This window comes from Actinia tenebrosa, unplaced genomic scaffold (assembly GCF_029948245.1).
Source record: "Actinia tenebrosa isolate PJP-AT-01 unplaced genomic scaffold, QUT_ActTen_1.0 PGA_scaffold14__42_contigs__length_11649687, whole genome shotgun sequence".
In the NCBI taxonomy this organism is placed as follows: Eukaryota; Metazoa; Cnidaria; class Anthozoa; order Actiniaria; family Actiniidae; genus Actinia; species Actinia tenebrosa.
In genome coordinates, this window is record NW_028292574.1 from 11,332,302 (window position 1) to 11,355,592 (window position 23,291).

Below are 23,291 nucleotides of genomic sequence, written 5' to 3' on the forward strand. Positions count from 1 at the left end.
TCGCATTGGTTGTAACTTCTTTACATCTGGCGTGGGCATTTCATACGCCCCGTAAATTACCACTGTAACAGGGTAAGCAACCTCATAGAATAACATGTCAATTCCTTCTAATGCTCCCGGGTTGGTAGCCTTACTTAAGACGAACAGGTTCTTTTTACCAGACGCTCTAATGGGATTGCGGCCCCTTTCAATAATCCATTCCCCGTCCAGATACTTTATAAAGGTCAACTCCAAACGGTAATTACCTTCGGGCATTAGGTCGATTATCTGTTCTGCTCTTTCCTGTGTCATAGTCTCATCCGTATTACCTTCCATAAATGTCGTAAAGGCAAAGTCTGCGTCTAACCTGTCCAGAACCTGGGTTCTGAGTTTGCGCACAGTCTTGTTCTTGATACTTTTGATGGTATCCATTATATACGAAGTATTTTATACTTCGTTTGCGGTACCCAACAGAGCAGCAGTAAGGGACTTTTCGCGGGAAATCCCGTAAATCTGCTGTACCCGCGTTCGTAATTTCCCGGGTAAAACCCGCAAATATACGGCATGGATCGCGAGTCCCCCTTACTGCTGCTGCATGCAGTAAGAACTGAAAGTGCTAATTTCGTTGTTTCCAGCAAAGTGGATGGTAATGTTGTTCAGTGTCTTCCAACCTGACAGTTCTGAAAGGTCGACCGGTGCCAATACGAATCATTACCATTCATTTTGTGCATTACCATTCAAAAATGTGCAATACTTAAGCACACCATAGCCTTTTGCAACAATTCATTCAATATCGCCTCTTGTTTGCTTATTTACACACAAGCGCGGAAAAAAAGTCTGCAGTCGTAAACTCGGCATAAGAATCGCTAGAATCGACTAATGCAGCAGCACAGTACAGACAGATAAACAAGGCGTGACGATGATCCACCGGAGGGTTTTATTTTTTAGTTGCGTGACATCATCTCATGCGAAGAAAGGGGGCCTCTTAACATACACTTACTTGCAATAACGTTGTCATACGAAATTAGAACAGTGATTTAGTGGGATAGGAATTATATTAAAAAACAAAAGAAGATCATTGAAGCTGAACTTTTTCTTTTGTCTTTTAATGTATTCCTTTCTCACTAAATTACTAATGTTCTAGTATCGTATGACAACGTTCTTGCAAGTAGGTGTATCTAGTGTTGGCGACAACATTTTAACACCAGAAAAAATTGATGTCTTTTTTGTGCTGTAAAATAACGACTAGAAATGGTTTAAAACTACTCGTTGGTTGTGTGGTGACATGCAATAAATAATGCAGTTGTACCATTAAAATGGGATCGTCAATCTTCAGTCATGTAGCAGACAGGTCAAATATGCTAAATACTATACTGCATGCGTGTTGGTGGTCACTCAACCGGTAACAGGTTTATACTCGTCGTCAATCCAATAGAGCTGCACGTTTTCGTTGTCATTCTGATCGATTTAATCACCATCAACAGTCCTCTTATACCAAACAATATGGCAGACAACAAGAGATATCTATCAGTATTTGAAGTTCGTGTCAGATCATTGAATCCATGGACTTTACCATCGTGTGTTCTTCCTGTAATGCTTGGCACACTCCTTGCTTGGAAGTCAAGCAACAAGTTCGATCCATTCATCTTAGTGCTGTGTGGTTTAGTGATCATCGGTACTCACGCAGCGGGAAACTTTGTTAGTTCTTACTACGAAGCAAGAACCAGACGTTTTTACTCATCTGCCATTGAGCGTTATTTAATAATACAAGAATCAGCTCGTTGTGCTGTTGTTTCTTATTGTATTGTCATCCCTACATTTGCGTTTCTTCTGGTATTCTCTGGAGCAAATCTTTGGCAGGAGTTGATTCTTTTTGTAGTCGGTTTTCTGAGCTCTGTTTTGTTTGGCAACTACTTGAAGAACCTGGCTTTAGGGGAGTTAGCAGTGAGCGCCATCTATGGGCCTTTGTGTGTCATGTTTGCTTACGCTGTTCAGGTTGGACCAACCAGATACAATACAATACAATAACTTTATTTATACTTGAATTACAAGATAGCAAGTACATGCTAATATCTCCAAGTTATAAATAACCTAAACTAAAAATTAAAATTACATGATGCTAATATAAAAATATGGATGTAAACAATGAAATAAATATATGTATATATGTAAAATAAAATTAAAATAGAATTATCCTCTACAAAAGGTACAACAGTCAATATCAAATTTGACTTTGGAAATTTCCGATTTAAATTTACTTAATTCGTGCAACAATCTCATGTTGTTTGGAAGAGAATTCCATAACTTACTACCCTGATAAGCCAAGGAATGAAGACCATAACTAGTGGTGTTTACTCTAGGTACTATAAGAATGTTATCACTCCGTAAATTAATGCTACAATTACGTAGTGTAAATAACTTAGAAATATATTCAGGAACCAGTCCGTGCAGAGCCTTAAATACTAATATTAAAATATTGTGCATTCTCCTATTATACAAAGTAGGATGATTAATACGCAACAATAATTCCTCATATGTGCTTTTATGATCATTATAAATAAAACGCAAAGCGCGTTCATTAAGTTTTTCTAATTTGGTTGAATTACCTCTCCCGCAATGATGCCATACAATAGAACAATAATCTAAATGAGGTAAAAAATAGGCATTATATAATTTGACTTTGGCATCAGTATTAATTAGTTTCTTATGTCTTTGTAAGACTTGAATTTGCTTGCCAACCTTCCGTGCTATCTCTGTAATGTGTTTGCTGAATTTTAAATCTCTATCGATAGTTACACCTAGTAACTTGACATCATCTGCAAGACTGACCACCTCACTACCAATGGAAAAACAAGGTGTGTTTATGCCCTTGCTCTTGCCTAGCCACATGGTAGTACATTTATCAGGATTCATCATGAGGCCGTTGGAGCAGAACCACGAATGAGCAGTGAGAAGATCAGACTGCAGATGCCTATGTAGCAGAGAAACATCATTACCAACATCAAAGATCTGGGTATCATCAGCATATGAACTAACCTTAGACTGAAGCTCAGATAATAACAAATCATTGAGGAAAATATTGAAGAGGAGAGGGCCTAATACAGACCCTTGAGGAATTCCTCTGATAAGTGGGCTCCAATCAGAAAACTGGTCACCCAATTTAACTCTCTGAAAACGATCCGTAAGATAATTCCCTATAAGTGAACAACTATTAAAGGATAAACCATAAGCAGCAAGTTTAGCTAGAAGTAAGTCATGTGGCAAGCTGTCAAATGCCTTGGACAAATCAATACCAATAATAGATGCAAAATGCTGCTTGTCCAGACCACTCCTAAACTCTTCTAATAAATTAAGCAAAGTAGTCTCGCAGCTATAATGCTTACGATAAGCTGACAAAAACTGGGACAGCTTGTCACAAAAGAAATTATTTAACTGACCTGCAATGACTCGTTCAAAGATATTACCAAAGGCAGCTAAGGTAGTAATGGGTCGATAGTTACCCTTCGAATATTCAATGCCCTTTTTATATATAGGTGTGACCTGACCCAACTTCCAACAAGTAGGGAAAGTACATGTCATAATAGCATAATTAAATAAATTAGAGATAACTCGAGAAATAACAGGAATACTATCTTTAACTAGGCGAATAGGAATGTTATCATAACCTGACGACTTTGATGAAGAAAGAGAAAGCACTATATCAGTAATAGTAGAAGCACAAGTGGTATGAAAGCTAAACTGATTATTCTGATTATTAACTCCTAACATACAATTATTTATAGTGCAGATACTGGGATGGTTTGAAAAACCCGTACCATATACTTCATTGCTAGGCAAAGGGAAATTCTCACAAATACTAGTGAAATAATCATTAAATAATTTTGCAATAGTAGACTTATCAGTGATAAAGTCATTATTTTCTTGTAGAACAATGTCATTAGCTTGTCCTTTCTTAGAATGGAAAAGAGAACCAAAGAATTTCCAAAAATCTTTAGGCTTAGAAGAACATCGATCTGCTTTCAGATGAAAATAACTTGCAATTGACTTCCGTCTAAGTGAAGTGCACAAATTTCTTTGCTTCTTGTACAGATTCCAGTTAGTAGGGCTGGGATCACGTCTATATTTACGCCATAATCGGTTTCTGTGTCGAATAGCTTTTCGCCACTGAGGAGTCAGGTAAGGCACATGGCCACCCCTGAGATGGAACTGCTTAATTGGAGCATGAGTATCTATGACATCAGTAAATAATTTACTAAAGGCCCAGGCCTGGTCAGACACATCATCAAATACGGAGATAACATGAAAGGGTGTTAAGGCAAGGTCTTCTAAGAGTTCATCTTTATTATAAACTTTGAAGTTCCTATAAGTAACTTTCCTTGATCTATGATAATTGGAAAATGTTCTCATAATGGTGTAAACCAATGAATGGTCACTGAGATGTGGTTCAAAAACTCCAGACGATAGAAACCTTCTCCTGTTACTAGTGAGGATTACATCAATGAGAGTTTGTGATGATTGACTAATCCGTGTGGGTTTGTCAATCAAACAGTCCAGATTAAATATATCACATAAGTCCACAAGGTCACGGCCACTGACATCTGGATCCATTAAATTACAATTTAGGTCACCAAGTAGAATGAGGTCATCACACATTGATGAAGCAGAGTCTAGTAAGCTGAATAGCTCATTAAACCATACAGCTGAGGTGATACTGGGTGGTCGATATGCACCAATCACCAAGAGCCATTTCTTGCCTATCTTTAATTTAATTGAAGTGGCCTCAAGTTTGTTTAAGGTAGGCATCTGGATATGATGAAAAACAATACTAGAGCGCCAGAAAATCATAACGCCACCACCACGAATAGATCTATCACATCTCATGAATCTGTAGCCTTCGACAGCAAACTGAGAGTCAGGGAACGACTCATCAATTTTAGTCTCTGTTAATACCAGGACGTCGAAAAGTCGAGATAGCAACCAAGTCTTAATAACGTGAAACTTAAATCCAGCTATACTATTCACATTCAAGTGTGCTAGTTTAAAGTTCCTTTCGTAGGGCTGGAGAAAGTCCCGGAGGCTATTAGCCTCGGCTTCGCGACTATCATTGAGAAGAGAACCAGAATGAATAGAATCATTGAGGTTTAAATCGTAGAGCTCCAAATTGCTGATATTAGCAAACGGTAACGACTGTAGATCCAATATACATGTAGGGCATGTCCAAGCAAAATTTAGGGTATTTTGCAGGTTTCTATATTCAGTAGGTGAGACGCCGCCACATTTGATGTGACACCACTTGAAACATAAGTCACATTCAATTGCTCGATGAGTCTTGGCCACAGTCTTCATACAAACAGAACACGAGGTATTAGTACTGTTCCCTGAGAAGATAGGCCCTGGATTAGGGTTGATATCACCACTAGTAGCAAGTCTATTCAAATTAAAAGTAATTTGAGCATTGGGATAACGGCAAATTCGAGTAGAAAAGTACTTTCTTCCACGTGGTCTTGTCAAATAATCGTAACCAGCAAGAAAATAAGCCGTCCTTCCACTGATAAGCAAGCCATGGTTAATAATAAACGACACTCCGAACTTCTGGTAATCAGAAATTTGATCAGAAAGTTCAAAAGACAACGAAAATCCCAAGAGAAGTAATAAAATGGCGGAGCTCAAAAATACACGTCTTGCCGCCATGCTGACCGCTGACCGCTGAGCTCTCTATACAACTACTGGCGCTTTATTCTCTACCTCTGGCACTAAATACTGAATGTCTACTCCACAGGTAATAACACATTAGAATCTTTTAGTGTTTTTTTTTTAATATTGTGTTAAAAATCTATAAGTATCAGGTTCGTTCCACGACACGCAATATCGATTACTGAATATCAATTAAGAGCTGGCGCGAAAGGAATTCAATAATAACTCGTGGCTGGATGGAAAAATCATATTTAATAGTAGTGAACATTTATATTAGTATCTAGACTTGTTATTTACTGATGGTGGTATCGTATCAGTACTAGTGACCATATCAATCGTCTGCTCAGCAGCGCCTGCTGTCAAAGATAATTGGCTCCCTCCAGCAAAGACTCCTTTATAGCGTTAGTATAATTAAAATCAAGGTCACTGAGGCGTGAATCTTTTAATGGAAAGTTTGCTCAAGTTATTCATGCCACCATTAAGATATTTACAGTTTTAGAGGTTAAGCATACTTGATTATGGATAGGTGTATTTAGCCGACAAGAAATAGACCCATTTGTCTTTTTCCCTCTCAAAAATGGCTCTACCAATTCTTTTTCCCTCTCAAAAATGGCTCTACCATAGAGCCATTTTTGAGAGGGAAAAAGACAAATGGGTCTATTTCTTGTCGGCTAAATACACCTATGTGTATAGTGAACGACCCAAAACACATCATCTGTTGGAAAGTCCATCCAGATGGTTGATCATCTTATAGGAGTCCACTTAGTAGGAATACTAACCATTTCCCCTGAGCAGAAAAAATGCAAAAGGAAAGCCTTTATTAGTGGGACAACTCCGGCTTTTGTAATAGTGGGGACATCACTACAGCATAAGCAGGAATACTGCAGCAGGACCAGAAGAAATCATTGATTTTTTGCGGAGCTGTAATCTTAATCAAACTTGAACTCTTGTTGTTGTATTTTTCAGCCAGAACATTCGCTCAATCAAATCTGACAAAGAAAGAGGCGCTGGTACACTAGCCGTATTGCTAGGCAACCATATTGCAATGACGGTGTTTCCACTTCTTCTTCTAAGTCCTCACATAGTGACATCAATCCTTGGTATTTACGCGTCCAAGTACTTCTTCTTTCCACTTCTATGTCTGCCACTTGCAATGTTAGCCATTCCGTCCTACGACCAAGAAGTGTTGGTCCTACCTCAAAAGACGTCTATTGTAGGCATAGTGTTTGGCGTACTGTACTTACTAAGCTTTTTATATAACGGTAATAATCTAGTTGTTGAATAGTTTTTGGTTAATAGGGAATAAGCTTTACATGAGTTCACACGATGAGGATTCAGGTCTTCTCTGCTAACAGCCATTTTGTGATTTTTGACTCTTGTGTTATTTTTCGCAAACAAAGTTGTCATAAATAAATAATAATAAATAATAAAAGATAATAATCATATATAAACAAATCTAATTCTCAGGGCATGTGCATTCCATTCGCTTCGAAGCGCTGACTAGAGATAACGCAGGCCCACAGACCAATCTTACACTGGTCTCATACGCTAGTATGTCAACGCATGCGTGAAGTGTTTTAGGTAGAATAATCATATATCATTTAATAAACTTAAAATAGAAGATATTTTAAAATGTAACTTAAATAAAACAGTGTTTATACGGTTTCCCCCACCCGGATCCCGACGACCATTTTCCGGCGTCGTTTCGCGGGCCCTATTTATAATTTTTAGTTTTGAAAGAATACTTTGAATAACAATTATCGTCATTATAGCTAACTAAACGAATAAACTTACAAGTTGCTACCAACAGCGTGTATTTTCGTTGCTTCAGTGTACTAGACGGGATGAAGAAAGCTAGCGTCCCAAAATCGTGTGGCGCGAAATGTTAGAAGCGAAAGGCATGATGGGAAAAGGATTTGTGTATGAATATTGTGATTGGGTTCCCTGTGGTGACGTATTTTAGATATGGCGGCTGCAGGAACAAAGTGAACAACAAACGTTTGCTAAATGTTTACAGTCTCTTACTCGTTTAAAAGAGAAGGAAAACATGAAAAGGAATACATTTGAACATACCTTAAAGTCGAGGTCGACTTGTTGATAAAGGAAGGCGTATCAAGCTACGTAATCTCCAAGGTTGCGTTTTCACAAGCTTGAGGTTTTACACTTATACCGGGAGCTGTACGAGTTGTACAAGTATTGATACACTGCTTAATTTTTGAAGATCATAAAACTATGGAGTCGTTGTCATTTGATAGAATATGACATATATATAAGGTAAAATGTGATGGTTCCCCATCGCTTTGTTACGCATGGTTTTTGTGCATGACCACGTAAACAGTCAAGGTGTGACGGTGATGATGCGGAAGCTTTGGTAGATCAAGAGCGTCAAACATATTATGAAATCGAACAATAACTTGTGAGATCTCACCACGATCTTGACTAGTGAACGTCTATAGGTCATCCAAGATGCCTCCAGTTAGTCGACTAGATATGTGGGCCGATATGGCCGCTTGTTCGATTGTGAACGTCGACTGTTTGATGCCGAATGGTGTGTTGATCCCGATTGAAGTGAGGATTGAAGCAACTCTCACTGAGATTAAAACCAAATTATGGCGAGAATCTACCAGCTTTCCTCTTTCTAACCTGTTAAGAGACATGGGTAGCTATGTTTTTGTTTGTGTAAACTTGCAAGGTAAAGTGGAAGAACTGGTTGATGAGAATCGACAGCTTGTTGATGCAAGACCTTTCAGACCCATGTTGAAGCTGATTGAGCGGAAAGGTGAAAAAGAAGAAAAGTTATTAGCTTCAAAGATCAGCGTTCTCATAGGAAAAAACCTTGAAGAATATGAACAAATGAAGAATGCAGAAGTCGATGAGTTTAGGCGACGTTATGGAGAATTTGTAGAAGGCATAGCCCGTGAGCGTAGACAGTTGGAATGGGAAGAAAGAGCCATGTACGCCTATCCCCCTCAAGTGGACTTGGGTGAAAGTGCTCCAAAATTTGTAGAGAGAAATCTCATGGAAAACCGTAGATTCCTGGTGAACGTAGCCATCAGGAGCGACAGAGCATCTATGAAAGATATGCATGCGTTTAACGTGTCAGCAGACATCTACCCTCAGGAGCTACTCTTGCTTGTTTTGAGGAAGAGGGGAGCAATCATGGGAGGAGGGCATCATGAGACTGATAACCTTAATGATTTTGTGCTGAAGGTTCTAGGAAGAGAATGTTACCTCCTGGGTGACTATACTTTACTTCAATACCAGGTAATGATGGTGATGTCCACAAGAGCTGTGTCATTTGTAATGTGGAATCAATAGATTGATTCAAGATGTTATTGCTGTCAAAAGGGAGGCCATGAGCTGAGAGCAACATGATTTTTGAAAAAAAATTCAAATGAAAAAAGCCTTTTGGCTGAAATTGGTCCCATGGTAGTCCGCTCCACAGCCATCACTAGTTTCTGTCCTAGCTGTGGAGGAAAATAGTCCCATGGATGCCTGTGATACAACGTCATTTGACAGCAGTTATCACATCCCAGAATCAATATATTAAGGCACAGCAATAATGATAGCTAATCATTGATGGGTGGTCAACGAAGTGTGTCATCAAAATAAGAGTTCTTAAGGAATTTTATGATTTCTTATTAAAAAATATCTCAGGTCTGAATTTTCTCCTTAAAAGGGCTTTTCCATAAAACCTTTCTTTCCAGATATTAGAAAATCTTTTAGGAATACATTCATTATGAATTGTAAAATTATCAATGACTGTTTGCCATGTTATGTCTCAAGAGAGATTGGAAAACAGTGAAGGTAATGAACCATAAAACTGAAAAATAATACAAGAAAAAAATTATTAAGTTATGTACATTATTTTAACAAGATTATATTTTTCCTTGAATTGTTTGTGTAGATTAGTGTATTATTATATTTCCTGGTTTAAATTTCAGTACATACAAGACTGCATAACGAGATGTGAAAGACCAGTACTGTGTCTTGTAAAGAGAGATTCCTTGAAAGTGACAGATATAAGCGTAACAGGGAAACAGACTGTTGATCCAGTTACCAGACCACCCCCACCCCTCCCCCCTCGTGAAGAAAGCCTATCATTATGGAGTATTAATACAAGCTTGAAAATCAAAATTGTGTCAGCCTTCAACGTAAACACTGGAGAATCTATAAAAGTAAGTATCCCATACCATAATTAGCTTTTTGCAAGCTTGTATTTAAAGAGACAACAACAACAAAAAGGAATAAACAGTGCATCCACAGAGTGACTCTTTTTCTACTGGATTCCCATTGGAATTTAGAAATTCATTTTTGCAACGGAGGAAAAACTGGAGAACCAGGAGAAAGACCCTCAAAACAGTAGAGAACCAACAGACAACATTTTTAGTCGCATATGATGCCTATCAGGGAATCCAACCCGGGTCATCTTAGTGAAAGGCAAGTGCTCTCACTGCTATCCCACCTGTGCTTCACAGTAAACATGCTTGTTTGGGTGTTTATTTAAGGTTGCAGTTCGTGCAGGTATATACCATGGTCACCAAGTTCTTTGTGGAATCAACAACTCCAAGCTTTGTAACGGTCCTTCTCCAGTTTGGAGTGAGTTCCTCAATTTTGATATTCTTGTTTCTGATATACCAAGAATGGCTCGACTCTGTCTAGTGTTATATGGGGTGTATGATACCAAGAGCAGAAACAAAACCAAGGTAAAGAAGAGCTTGATGTATAGATGACTGTTTAACAATACCATATTATGTTTGATTATCACTGCAATTTAATATTAAAGCAACAGTTACCTACCTTTCAGTGTACTAGTTGGTTGTGCACAAGGCATCCACATTTTTCCATTACCTAAGTAAATCTGCAGCTCATAGTTTCTAGAAATATACATTCCAATTAATTATTCATTTGTAAAATTAGAAGTGGTACAGATTGCCACTTACTTTATTCACTATTTCAGGATTCCATTCCTTTGGCTTGGGTCAACACAACCTTGTTTGACTTTCGTGGCCAACTTCGGCAAGGACCACTTACCCTTGTGACGTGGCCAGTAACTGAAACAATAGCTGAGCAACTGAACCCTATTGGTACAGTGGTGTGCCATATCAACACCAATATGTCACCTGTTCTCCTGATTGAGTTTCAGCGCTATGCGAATACAGTAGTTTACCCCCCATATCATGAGGTAAATTTCAAAAACGTTTCCTTAATCATATTACAACAGCAATAGTGGTATGACATCTCTGGGGTCTTTGGTTCATTTTCAGGACTTCGCACCACATATGAACTGATTATCTTGATTCAAGGGTCTTTTCCAAGACCCTGTGCCTGCCCAGCCTTTGATCATCCCAAAGCTTTTTCAGGAATCGCTAAATTGAAGTTTAGTTCTAAGAATATTTCCAATAAAAAGATTATTTGAGAAGTAAAATTATATAATTTTAAATCGTTTTGTGGGTGCGTAGTCTCCTACGCAGCCGTTATTAGGTTTGTCACGCAATGCTTACTCCCTACTTAGGGAAGTGAGCATTGCGTGACGACACTTATAGCAGCTGAGTAGGAGACTAGCGGGTGCGATGTAGTGCCATAACTCTAGCTGTGAGTTTTCCAAGGTTTGCCTCTATCAATACATAGCCATAGATTAATACAATGTCAGCATAAATAGTAATCTCACTATTAATATGCACTAATGTGATTCTAGATTGTGGATATGGCAGCAGATCACACCCATGATGACATTTACGTAAGTTAAACCTATTAATATGTTAATCTCGTAACAAGTGAATAAGAATGAAACCTAAACAGTGTGTGTGGAAGATATAAGTGTACTTAAGTTTTGGACATTAGCCCTTCCTTGGAGTAAAAGAGGGAATTAGAAGAAAAGTAGAGTTGATATGAGGCAAAGGATGATCCAAAGGAAAAAGCAAGATAAAACATAAAAATTAAGAAAACAAAACTAACTTATTTATCAAGGATATTGAGTGCCCAAGGAGTGTAAATAACTCTTCCCCTCATCCCTCCAAATAGTATACGTGTCTTTATCATATCATTCTTTTGTCTTTTTTTTGGACAAATTATTTCTAGAAGCCATTATTTTTATAAATTGAATCTATGAATAAAATAGATCAAGAAACCTACTTTATTCTATCAGCTGATTTTTTAAAATTTGATAATTTCTAGAAATCATTTTCTGAAAGTGAATTACGAAAGTTGCGGCAGATTATCGATAGAGAGCCACTTGATCCAATCCTTGAGCAAGATAAGGATTTTGTCTGGTTGCTAAGGTAATGACATCAAAACAAATGAAATTGACTAAAATTACGAAGAAGAGGCTTTCACATAACTTAAATGTAACATATTAATCTAATCACACATCTTTAAATATTTGATATACATTTTATTATTTGGTACCATAGAATGAAATGCCGAGAGGACTATCCACATGCACTGGGGAAATTACTGAGCTGTTTGAAGTGGAACTGCAAGGAAGATGTAGCACAGGTACTAACATTAAGTCAAAGATTGTCTCCCCCCTTCTTTTGGCTGCCTTTGTGTGATTTTGTAATTTTACTAGGATGTGATTGTGATTATGGGTGGCGTACAAGGCTAACACATCATCTTTCACCACTGTGAGTCCAACGGGTCGGGTTGCTGGTTGGAGCCCTGCGATCGCCACATGTAAATTGAGTTCGTTTTTGATGTGTTGTTCTGTCCTATGCTACGAGGGTTTTCTCCAGGTTCTCTGGTTTCCTCCCTCCATAAAAAATAACATGTGAATTGAGCAATGTTGTGTGCATAGAATATTAAATGTAGTGGTAGTGTGTGTGAGCGAAAAGTGTCTCCAATTAGTGTGAAAGCGCTAGAACTAGACACTTAAATAAAGAGATTTATTTTATTTATTTGTTCTGTCTTTTTGAATTCACAGATGCAAGTGCTCTTACAGACTTGGGAACCTCTTGATCCTGAGCAAGCTCTGGAGATCCTAGATTGTAATTATGCTGACCAGAAAGTCAGAGAATTTGCTGTGAGATGCCTCGAGAATATGAGGTATGTATTGTAACTGCTCTTGGTCATCCATATCGCAATCGCAGAATAACAACAGATTAAATATTTGTTTTGTCTTTTCAGTGATGGTGATCTTGGTCAATATTTGTTACAACTAGTCCAGGTAATGATATATCATTCAGCTATGTTTTATTTCCCATAAATTCTGACCTGCCAGTTGAGTCTAGTGGAGGGGAGAAATTCGAGTAATTAATGCCTATAAGTTAATTTCTAAAACCCTGATCTTGGCTAAGTTGAAATCAATGATTTCAAATAAGAAACTTGAGCCAATCACATTGAAACATTGCTGATTCATCCCAAGTCCTGGAATCAAAGTGTAATTTATGGCTCCAATTCCCCTTAGTTACTGTTGCTATGCTCTACAAACTCAAAACTTTAGCAAGAATATCTCAGAAGCTAAGACTGTGTGCTCGACTATAATTTGTTTCAAGTGTTTGCTGTCGTAAATATCTCCATTCATATTCTGCGTCTTCATTCAGGTTCTTAAATTTGAGTCATATTTGGACTGTGACTTAGCAATGTTTATCCTCAAGCGAGCACTCAACAATCAAGTATTAGGCCACTCTCTGTTTTGGCTGTTAAGAGCTGAGATGCACAATCCTGAAGTGTCTGTAAGATTTGGTTTGATGCTGGAGGCATATCTGAGAGGAGCTCCTGATCACATAAAGAGCTTGCAAAAACAGGTTTGTTGGTGTTTCACTATTAAAGATGCTGTGAAGATATTGTATCAAAAAACTAAGAAAAAAGAACATGTTTTGGCAACATGGTTTCTTACAATGTCGAAATAGTTCAAATCATAAGGTAATGACTCTTTATGGAAGGTTGAAATTTCAAGAAAATTGGTTGCAATTGTTTTTCTTTCAGATTGAAGCACTAAAGAAGCTCAAAACCATCTCCAGTTTGCTGTACAATGTGGACAGTAGTAAAAGAGAGAAAGGTTTGCAGACAATGAGAGAATGCTTGCAACATAAGACCTACCAGGAAGCTCTTTCCAAACTAATATCTCCTCTTGATCCAACCTACAAACTCAGAAGATTGAGGTGAGTTGAATCATGACGTGCTCGATGGTTTCTTCTATCTTGTTACTCCATTAGATAAAGTACATGTATGTCACTGTACTGTACAAATGTTTTTACAGTCACACAAAATTTGTTTTAAATTTTACATTTCAAAATAATTGAAAAAGTTCTTTCACTAGGTGTTTGCTTTCCTGTGTATGCTATTCAAAGTACTGTGTTGAACGCCCTGCAGTGTGCCCTTATGACTATGTGGTAGTAACAAACCACATCCTAAGATAATTTTAAACATATTAAACGTTTTAAACTTTCAGGGTGGACAAGTGTAAGTTTATGGATTCCAAGATGAAGCCGTTGTGGCTTGATTTTGAAAACCATGATGAACTAGCAAACCCTGTGAAGATAATCTTCAAGAGTGGGGATGGTGAGTGTGACGTTAATCAAGATATTTATTTAACAAGACATTAGCTTATCTACCTCTCTCTTTCTACTTTAGATCTGCGTCAAGACATGTTGACCTTACAGCTGATAAGGATCATGGATCGACTGTGGAAGCAAGAAGGACTAGATCTAGAGTAAGTCATACTCGCTGCTCTTTCTTTGTATTCCAACCTTTTCTTTTCTCTACCCGGCAACAAAACCAGGTTGGGCTTAAAGATAGGTAAGCCGCAAGGCTGTCCATGTTGTCGCAGACTGACAGTCCCCTTTCGTCAGTGGTCTGCTGGTGTTCTCAGTAGACAATCATTTGTTGTTATAATTTTTACAATATTTTGCTTGTATTTTCTGTTTAGCATGATTCCTTATGGATGTTTATGTACTGGGGATAAAGTTGGTATGATCCAGGTGGTTGATAATGCAGAAACTATAGCCAAGATTCAAACACGACAAGGAGCAATATCTGGTGCTCTTAACAAGTGTTGTATCTTGGATTGGTTAAATACTTGGCACGGGGAAAAAGACGAGTAAGAAAACAATCTCTTGTTATCTGCTATTCTACTAGCTTTAGCTGTTGTATCACAGCATGGGACAATCACAACAGAGCTAGGCTCCAAACTAGGTGAAAGCCCAAAGATCGAATTAGAATTTAGTAGTTGATTTTTGAGGAGGGAGGAAAACCGGAGAACCTGGAAAACCCTTGAAGCACAGGAGAGAACCAACAGGCAGGACTTGAACTTGGGTTGCATCGCTGAGAGGCGGCGCATTAGCAGCGCACGCCACTGGTGCTTCCCTATTGGCCAGTTGAAGATGATTTTGACTTGATTTCTTTTTTTTTTTTTAGTTTGAATGAAGCAATACGTAGGTTCACGATGTCATGTGCTGGGTATTGTGTAGCTACGTATGTACTGGGAGTGGGTGACAGACACAGTGATAACATTATGGTGTCCAAGACAGGACAGGTAACAATCAAACCAGTACTTCAAGTAGTGCCGATACAGTGTATTATTTCATTTTTTCTTACTTTCTGACTTTAAGCTCTTCCACATTGACTTTGGTCATTTTCTTGGTAACTTCAAAAAGAAATTTGGTATTCGTCGAGAGAGAGTTCCTTTCGTCTTGACGGATCATTTTGTCCACGTGATAACTAAAGGAAGAACAGACCGCAAACCCGAGGACACTGAAGAATTTCAATAGTAAGAAACTCTATATTTATCTTTTTTGTCAGTGAAAGCAGAGTGGATGATGTATTAACCTTGAAGGAGCACTGATCCCTTTGAATGCAAGTGTTTTTAACGAAGACTGAAGGTCCTGAGCTGATGCTTGTTTTGCTCTTACAACAACTCACATTTTTTAACTAAAGCATGACATGTCCGCCAGAGAGATAGTATTGGTCAAGGGCAAGTGAATTTGTTTAGTCTGGTACACTCTTATTTCAAGCAGGAAAAGAACTGGAGCTCATAACTCAAAATAATTAAATCTAATCATCTGTTATTGTGTTCAGTTTCAGAGGAATTTGTGAGCAAGCGTTCCTGATTCTTCGTCGCAAGGGTTCACTGCTGATCAATCTTTTTGTAATGATGTTATCTGCTGGGATACCCGAACTACGCACACCCAGTGACATTGGTTACCTCAGAAAAACCTTGAACCTCGAGGTGTCTGAAGATGAGGCAGTCAAGCAGTTTAATAAGCGACTAAAAGGAGCTCTCGATAATAGTCACAAAGTCAGTGTCCTCTGGATTTTACACAATCTGTATCGCAACAATTGAAGAATATAGAGCATGGACATTTGGCTTTGTTTGCTAAATTTTTACATTTCTCGTATAGTAGATTGAACTGAAGGTTTGAACTCAATGACAAAACACAGAAAGTGGGGAAATAAAATCAATGTATTTTACTACAGCCCGAAACATCCTATGTCAGGGAATGGCTAACTCACAGATGGAATTGCACTTTAGCATGTTGTGTTTTGCGGACGGAAGAAAACCGGAGGAAAAGAATATTAGAGAAAAGAAGGCGCAATCAAAACAAATCAAAATCTATCCTGATTTTCAGCTAAATGTAACAAATTTGGAGATCCTTTTATAAATCTACCAAGTTTTAAAGTCAAGTGTAAAGTGGATTCTGTAGAGCGGAATAGTACATGATCACAGTTATTGCAAATAAAAGCCTCGAAGAGATGTGAAAGTCTACTGTTCATTGACAATGCAATAGAGGCGCGACCTATGCATGATGGGGTTTAGATCAAAGGCAGTTGATCCCTTGTCTTTCAACTCTGTACCATAATCCTATGCAGTACGAGGTCATCCAGCCCGCATCCATTATATCTTGGAAAGAAGACCCGTACAACATCAATATCTAGTCAATGAAGGCCTTACTTCCATTGGAGTCTGTGAAGTTAAGATGTCTTTGCGATTTCGCAGTAAAGACAGCATGTGACTCCCAAGCTCTTCATCCTGTTGAACAGCAAATTAAACTGTATCTAACTATATTCCTTACACGGCTAAAAATAATTGGCACGTTAAGACCCAGCACAAACTCTCTAACTGTTGCTCTGAACAATTAAAATAGAATCGAGATATACTTTTGCAACGAAGCGTGCAACAAGTACCATGGTGTGAACATGACCTGCAACGCTGCTGCAAATGCCCCTGCACAACAGCTGCACCATGTAACCGAGGCATCAATCAAGATTTACCTGGAATGACCAGGAGACGAGTAAGCTACAGGAACTAGTCGAAGATGTTCCACGATCATCTGAAGATGCACTGTCGCTTAACTGGGAATAAAAAACGAAATAGCAGGTATGAAATGAATGAAACCTTCACTTCACTAAACTTCAGGGTCATCCTTTCGTTGAAAAATTTGCTATCATTTGGAGCCCTGAATAGATGTGAATGAAACGAAAAAAGTAGGAGAGAAAGAGAGTTTTTCTACAGTTTCTCTTACTCTCAAGTCTCCTTGATGAAAGAAATTTAAAATCTCTCTAGCCTAAAACCAAATTCACTCCTGGATGCACTTCTAAGGTACAAATATAATAAGATTAGGTGAGGATGGGGATGAAGTGGTTTTCGTCACAGTTTCGATGGTTACCTTTAATAGTACAGAGTCGATAGACAGACATCCACCGGTGATTCTTTGTATGGTATAGTTGGGCAATAGCCTATAAAAATACTATATAAAGTTATTATCAACCTTTTTCCCAGGTTTGAGAATAGGCCTGGCTAAGATGATCTCACTTTCAATGTTCGTCCATAACGACCCAATAAGATTAAACCCTGCACCCAGCTGATGCATTACCTTTCAAGATGAGTATGTAACCTTTCCAATATCACGTTACTAGGTTCAGATATCTCCATGGTAACAGTAGAAGTGAATCGTAGTTGATGCTGAGTAAGGCCTAGCTCTTTCATGGCTTCTTCTGATTCCAGTAAACGAAACGACTGATGCAAGAAAGAAAGATAGTCAAACACTAACTACAGTAAGAATGGTGATAGTACGTAGGATATCTTACCGTGTCCTTCATGACCAGAACGCCTTGCAGTGGTAGATGGTTGTTATTAGGTGTTAATTTGGCTCTTTTAATATCTATACAGACATAAAAACACACGTAAATAGTAGAATAAATAGACCTTGAAATACTGCTGTGTTTCTTGATTACATACTGATTAATTCAGTGTCAAAATATTCACAAATACCAATGGTAAAGTAAAGAATGCGCATCTTCCTTTTACTGCAACTTCACTGGAACGTGAATGTGATAGGGCTAACCCTGAGCAACAGAGATAGGAAGGTTGATCCTAGATGCCCCTTCTTAAATATGGCTTTAGTTTATTATATCTGTTACGATATAAATTAATAAATCTAAACTTCACACCAGAGGAGGTAAGACCAACCTGAAGCAGAGATGGCATCTATTTTTCTCTTCAGCAGACTAAGTGCCATATCAACAGTTATACAGGGTTCAGTGGTGACGTAGACTGTTTCTCCATTGGCTGGTTTGTAACACTGTATGTCTAGCGTGCAAAATATTGTAAGGTAATATGAAGTGATGCATTGTGGGACAGAAGAGGGTAGACTTGTGTAAAGGCCTTTGATAATTGGCTTAATGTCCAACAATGATAGTGATGATGATGTTGAGAATGATGATAGTGATTACAAAGATGATAATATTGGTGGTCATGTAATGATGAAAAAAATTATTTACTTACTAAATTCTTGCATTATTTTCTGTCGTAAAAAGTCCATTTTTCCTGCTTCTCCATGAACCAAAATGACATTCTTTGGCTCAGCCTTTGAAGAAAAATATAAAAATAAAATGAGAAATGATCACGACCATCTCAAATTTATGCGAAACACGAAACAAGAAAGGGGAGGGAGGGAAAGGAGGAATGGAAGGAGGGATGGAAGGAAGAAGAAATGGTGGGATGGAAGGAGAGAGGAAGGGATGGAAGGAAGGTGGGGAGGGGGAGGGATGGGTGGAAGGAGGGATGGAAGGAAGGAGGAATGGTGGGATGGAAGTAGGGAGGGATGGATGGACAGAAGAAAGGAGGGGAGGGAGAAATAGCGGAAAGGAAGGAAGGAGAAAGGGAGGGGAAGAGGGATGAAAGAAGGGACGGAAGAAAGGAATGAGAGAGGGAAGCGAAAAGAGGTTTTCCTATGACAGCTAAGAGTTTCTTCACCTGGCGAATCAACTGCATAATCCCAGAAGCATCAGCATGAGCACTAAAAGACATATACTGCACTGATAGCTTGACATCTATCTATTCAACAAAGAAAGATTCCATTTAAAAACTGAGCATAATACATGAAAAAATAGTGATATGGCTTATACCATAGTACAGCTGTACGTACCACATTTTTTTTGTCCAACTCAATCTTTTTCTGTCCAGCCAGTACTTTATGACCAACGGTACCAGCCACACAATATCCTGGTATAACAACCTGAAATAATATTACATGACTGTATATAACTTATATCTTATCCAGGAATATTCCAATCCCTCTCCATGAATTGATAATATATACCATGTTGTTGTCATTTGAGGCCCATTTTTTGAAAATCTGCAGAGAAAGTCCTGCATGTAACATTCCAGGTGTAGCAAAAACAACCTGAAAAAAAGAAATAAAATGCTCAGTAATGCCCAACTAAAATTAAAACTTAGCATGTATGGTTTTGCAGAGGGATGAAAACTTGGAGAGAAAAACTAGAAACAAGCATCTTACCATAGGTCCAGGTTGATCAATATATGAACGATCAAATGGCTGTAACACAGATAAACAAAAGATTGTCACGTGAATTCTTTTTCTTAAACAAATCAATAAAGAAAAATCAAGTTATGGAATAAAGGATGCTACAAATGGACCCATGTTTTTCCATTACAGACCACATGTCAATCCCTTGATAAAAAGACTCTTTTTTTGAGGGTAGCATTTTCATGTGACTTCTCAGCACAGCCATTAAACAAAAAAATGATACTCTAGGGAATGGCGACATACATGTAGTCTGAAATGGGAAAACATTATGCCCAAGTGGATTGCATCCCATTATTCTCTCTGCTTTTTACCTTAATGTGCTCAAACTCAAACATGTTTCTCTTGATAAAAGTGTTTTTGATTTTTTGGTTTGTCCAGGTGATAAACAGCTTGTAGTAGTGATTGGCCTGGGATGAATAACAACATCAAAACTGAATGAGAAATGTCCATATTCCACAGACCCCGTTTTCAGTGCAGCTAGATTTGGAAGGCAATATATGATGAATGATATTTCTTAAGAGGTTAGGCTTCCATGGTTTTGCTCCCCAAATTTAACTGCATTGGGAATATTATGCTGCAGGGAAGTGGGTACTGAATGCTCTATTTCCTGCCATCGTCAAGACGGGTTCAGAGAGGGAGGCTTTCCAAGGCTTTACCTTTTCAGTGAGCCCAGTTGAAAAATAAATTGGAGCTTTAAGATTCATTCGTTCCCTGTGTAGGAAAACAAAATAGTTAACTGTTAGCATATGCTAGACATCTTGAAAGGAAACATTTGAAGCTCTAAGTGAACTATAAAACATATCTTTCCTTCATGACAACATGATGATCACAAGGTACAACATCATGGCTGTCATAAGTCCTTACCAGTATGTCTCAAGTAAAATACACAGTTCCTGTGCTCTTCCCAAAGCAAATACTGGTATGAGAACCTACAAATATCAGGATTATGGTCACTGAGTCCAAAGAGAATATTGTGGGGGTTGGGTAGGTAGTGCTAATTCCATTGATTAGAGAGAGGAGTGGGGATTCAACTGATTTCACAATTCACTTGTTTTGAATTTTCTGAGTGGGGTGGGTGGGTGGGTGTACTAATTTCCCAGCAGTGTCTTGTTCTCTCAACGTTTCCTGAAGACTTGTAAAGTAGATGATAGAACTTGATTCTGACTTACTTTTCCTCCTTTGTCAATACATTCATGGACCTTTTTTAAGAAGTCACGTTCTCGACACCTGTTAAAAGATAAAAACCATGGGGTTACTGGAAGCGTCCATCCCTTCCATGAGAATGAAAGAACAAGACACAAGGCCACCATGTTGGTTGACATGACAAAAGACACCAAAAACAAATATTTTTTTCAAGGTCAACCAACATGGTGGCTATGACGTCACATGCACCCTAAGAATAGATAAGTTTTTTTACCTTTTAGAGTCTCTAATAGTTGTAGCATAAGTTGACTCAGTGATCAAGATATCTGGTCTGCATTTATCGATCCATGCAGAGCTGCAAGACAAAGACAGCCACACTTATTACGCCCTAAACTCTTCAATAGTGAAAGGTTCTAGCAATCAATAGTGGGTACAGTTAGTGAAAGATTATTACTAAATAATATGTGTGTAATCATTTACCCAAGATGTCTGTCTGGAGTCATGTTGTAGTCACCCTTTCAAAAATAAAATAAATTTTCATTAGAGATTTTATTAACTTACTAAAATGGATGATGAAATAATATTATAACAAACTCACAGTGTAGACCACTGATTCTGTGCCGACTTTCATGTGGAACATGACAGCACCAAGAACATGGCCAGCGTAATATGCCTTGATCTCTAACTCATCATCTACCTTCAAATAGTTTGAATATAGATATTGAGCTGGTTTGTAATCATTCCCACAGTGGCCTTGAGAGGGAGTTGAGAGATGGAAGAGGGAAGGGGAAGGGGGAGAGGGAAGAGGGAAGAGGGAAGAGAGAAGAGGGAAAAGGGAAGAGGGAAGAGGAGAGATAAGGAGTTATTATATATGCTGTACTGTATATACCTTGATGGATTGGTGTAGGTTTATTGGTATCACTTTCTTCATGCAGTCCTTGATCATCTGCAAGTATAATAAAGATTTAATTACATTAACATCATCTTAATTTAATTGCAGTTAGATCACTCTAGCATCTTCCGCTTGTATAAGCCCGTCAATAATCTTATTTTTAGATTGTACTCTGTTTTTTTTTTAATTTGATATCTTACAAAAGTAATTTAATTGATTACCTGTGATGTAAAGAAGTTTGTTTCACCTTTTCTTTCAACTGTAATTTTTCTGTAATCTTCCTGTTGGTGAATCAACAATGTCAAGTGACACTACTAAAAGACTGACAACATGTTTTGTAATATATTGCTTTGACGTACCAATAAGATAGGACATATAGCTTTGGTTGGATGTGACATGTAGATTGGACCATCATAACCAACCATCTCAGAAAAGTATGGCAAAGCTCCACAGTGATCAAGGTGAAAATGACTAAGAAAAAGTATAGATTGAAACATTACTATAATTTTTCAGAAGAGGATAACAGTAGTGTTCTTTTTAAAACCTGTTAAGGATTTTCTAACCTTATTAAGACACAGTCAAGATGCTGGGTTAGTTGACCTGATCTTGTTATGTATGAAAAATCTGGGAATCGCCTCTGAAAACAATGAATTATATTGTATGAAGAAATAAGACTATAGAAAATGACATGATGATTTGAGATGAAAACATTACTGATAATAAAAAATAATACTCAAGGGAATGACATGTAGTATAATTATTGTTAAAGAAAGAAATAATTATCAAGGAAATGACATGCGATTTGAGATGGGAAAATAGTAGGTAATAAAAGCATATTAGAAGTAAAATAAGAAATTGTAACTCACCTCATCATTGTACCCCATGTGCATACCACAGTCCAACATGATATTCTTGCCGCCAATACTGACCAAAATACAACTTCTCCCAACATCTGAATCCAAAAATAAAACAACAGACAGTTGAATTAAATTCAACAGAAAAAGCACTTATCTCCCTATACATATATGGGTCCAACTATCTTCCTGTTATATACTGTGATTGACTGACTGCTTGTGTTAGAGGTATGATCTAGGTGTCTGTCTGTCTGTCCATATGTGACTACATAATTGCAGACTCTCTGCTTTTGGATCAATGACTATAATATTCCTTGCTTTTATGTTTGAAATAAGAATTGTATATCTGCATTAACAATGATTTAAAATATAGTTAGGGGTAAATTTCAACAACCGACATATGGCCTTGAAAAGGCGACATGTGAGCCATGGACAAGTGATTCAGACAGAGGACATGGTCCCCCCCCAACCCCTTCGTAATAGAGCCACCTTATAATATAATATGTAAATACAGGTACTTACCCTGACCTGCGCCTGTAGTGATGAGAGGACACATGGAAAGAAAAACATTGACAAATAATATTACTGTGAGCCAGCCATGGTAAATATAAATATATAACAGTATAATTATGAACATCAGAGAGAGAGGATGTTTACGCACTGAAATGCACTTGTAATTAAAGCAGAAAATCAACATTAATATTATTATTAGAATAAATAAAATGTTACAAATCAAATGCGTACTCGCACACGAGCAAAGAAGTCTCGATATATCTCTCCATCGACACTTACCTAATGGTACTACACTGATATTGGGCATTCTGTTGGTCAGCTAATCTAATAATAACACAGTATTAAAGGATAATATTAGAGCATTTTAGTTTCTATTTTTGGAACGTCTTCTGACAGATAACCAGCGGGTATATCTGATAATACGTGCGCAAGAGAACTTGGCGCATT

At 37.9% G+C, this 23,291-nt stretch overlaps 3 protein-coding genes across 3 annotated transcripts; 2 read left to right on the forward strand and 1 right to left on the reverse strand.

Moving 5' to 3' along the window:
• Positions 1-547: 547 nt before the first annotated feature.
• LOC116291395 (ubiA prenyltransferase domain-containing protein 1) lies at positions 548-7,480 on the forward strand. The gene is made up of 3 exons (XM_089029799.1): positions 548-1,989; positions 5,688-5,758; positions 6,640-7,480. Exons 1-3 carry the CDS (start codon positions 1,357-1,359, stop codon positions 6,956-6,958), a joined length of 1,023 nt encoding a protein of 340 aa, XP_088885925.1. The 5' UTR covers positions 548-1,356; the 3' UTR covers positions 6,959-7,480.
• A 142-nt stretch (positions 7,481-7,622) lies between these two features.
• LOC116291391 (phosphatidylinositol 4,5-bisphosphate 3-kinase catalytic subunit beta isoform-like) lies at positions 7,623-17,829 on the forward strand. The gene is made up of 18 exons (XM_031698558.2): positions 7,623-8,937; positions 9,618-9,851; positions 10,182-10,379; positions 10,634-10,858; positions 11,372-11,413; positions 11,851-11,954; positions 12,087-12,171; positions 12,596-12,717; positions 12,799-12,838; positions 13,215-13,418; positions 13,600-13,775; positions 14,066-14,175; positions 14,248-14,326; positions 14,543-14,713; positions 15,031-15,148; positions 15,225-15,382; positions 15,691-16,990; positions 17,530-17,829. The coding sequence occupies exons 1-17, from the start codon at positions 8,140-8,142 to the stop codon at positions 15,953-15,955; spliced, it is 3,129 nt and encodes a 1,042-aa protein (XP_031554418.2). The 5' UTR covers positions 7,623-8,139; the 3' UTR covers positions 15,956-16,990; positions 17,530-17,829.
• Positions 16,058-23,254, reverse strand: LOC116291394 (integrator complex subunit 11). The gene is made up of 25 exons (XM_031698563.2): positions 23,124-23,254; positions 22,854-22,865; positions 22,344-22,429; positions 22,041-22,114; positions 21,837-21,948; positions 21,699-21,758; positions 21,475-21,531; positions 21,184-21,282; positions 21,066-21,100; positions 20,860-20,940; positions 20,612-20,669; positions 20,307-20,371; positions 20,099-20,153; positions 19,754-19,849; positions 19,413-19,451; positions 19,215-19,298; positions 19,041-19,130; positions 18,869-18,949; positions 18,398-18,479; positions 18,083-18,202; positions 17,701-17,774; positions 17,487-17,629; positions 17,280-17,349; positions 16,885-16,965; positions 16,058-16,642 (listed from the first exon to the last, which is right to left on the reverse strand). Exons 1-25 carry the CDS (start codon positions 23,149-23,151, stop codon positions 16,538-16,540), a joined length of 1,887 nt encoding a protein of 628 aa, XP_031554423.2. The 5' UTR covers positions 23,152-23,254; the 3' UTR covers positions 16,058-16,537.
• Positions 23,255-23,291: the final 37 nt, after the last annotated feature.

Coding starts and splice junctions, on each gene's coding strand:
- LOC116291391 (XM_031698558.2), top strand. CDS start 8,140: ATGCCTCCAGTTAGTCGACTAGATATGTGGGCCGATATGGCCGCTTGT. Junction 10,380..10,633: donor AGAGCAGAAACAAAACCAAG/GTAAAGAAGAGC, acceptor TCACTATTTCAG/GATTCCATTCCTTTGGCTTG. Junction 12,718..12,798: donor AGATGCCTCGAGAATATGAG/GTATGTATTGTA, acceptor TTGTCTTTTCAG/TGATGGTGATCTTGGTCAAT.
- LOC116291394 (XM_031698563.2), bottom strand. CDS start 23,151: ATGCCCAATATCAGTGTAGTACCATTAG. Junction 19,299..19,412: donor TTGATCAACCTGGACCTATG/GTAAGATGCTTG, acceptor TCTTTTTTTCAG/GTTGTTTTTGCTACACCTGG. Junction 16,966..17,279: donor TCGACTCTGTACTATTAAAG/GTAACCATCGAA, acceptor TTTTATTCCCAG/TTAAGCGACAGTGCATCTTC.
- LOC116291395 (XM_089029799.1), top strand. CDS start 1,357: ATGCGTGTTGGTGGTCACTCAACCGGTAACAGGTTTATACTCGTCGTC. Junction 1,990..5,687: donor TTCAGGTTGGACCAACCAGA/TACAATACAATA, acceptor CCGCTGACCGCT/GAGCTCTCTATACAACTACT. Junction 5,759..6,639: donor ACTGAATGTCTACTCCACAG/GTAATAACACAT, acceptor TGTATTTTTCAG/CCAGAACATTCGCTCAATCA.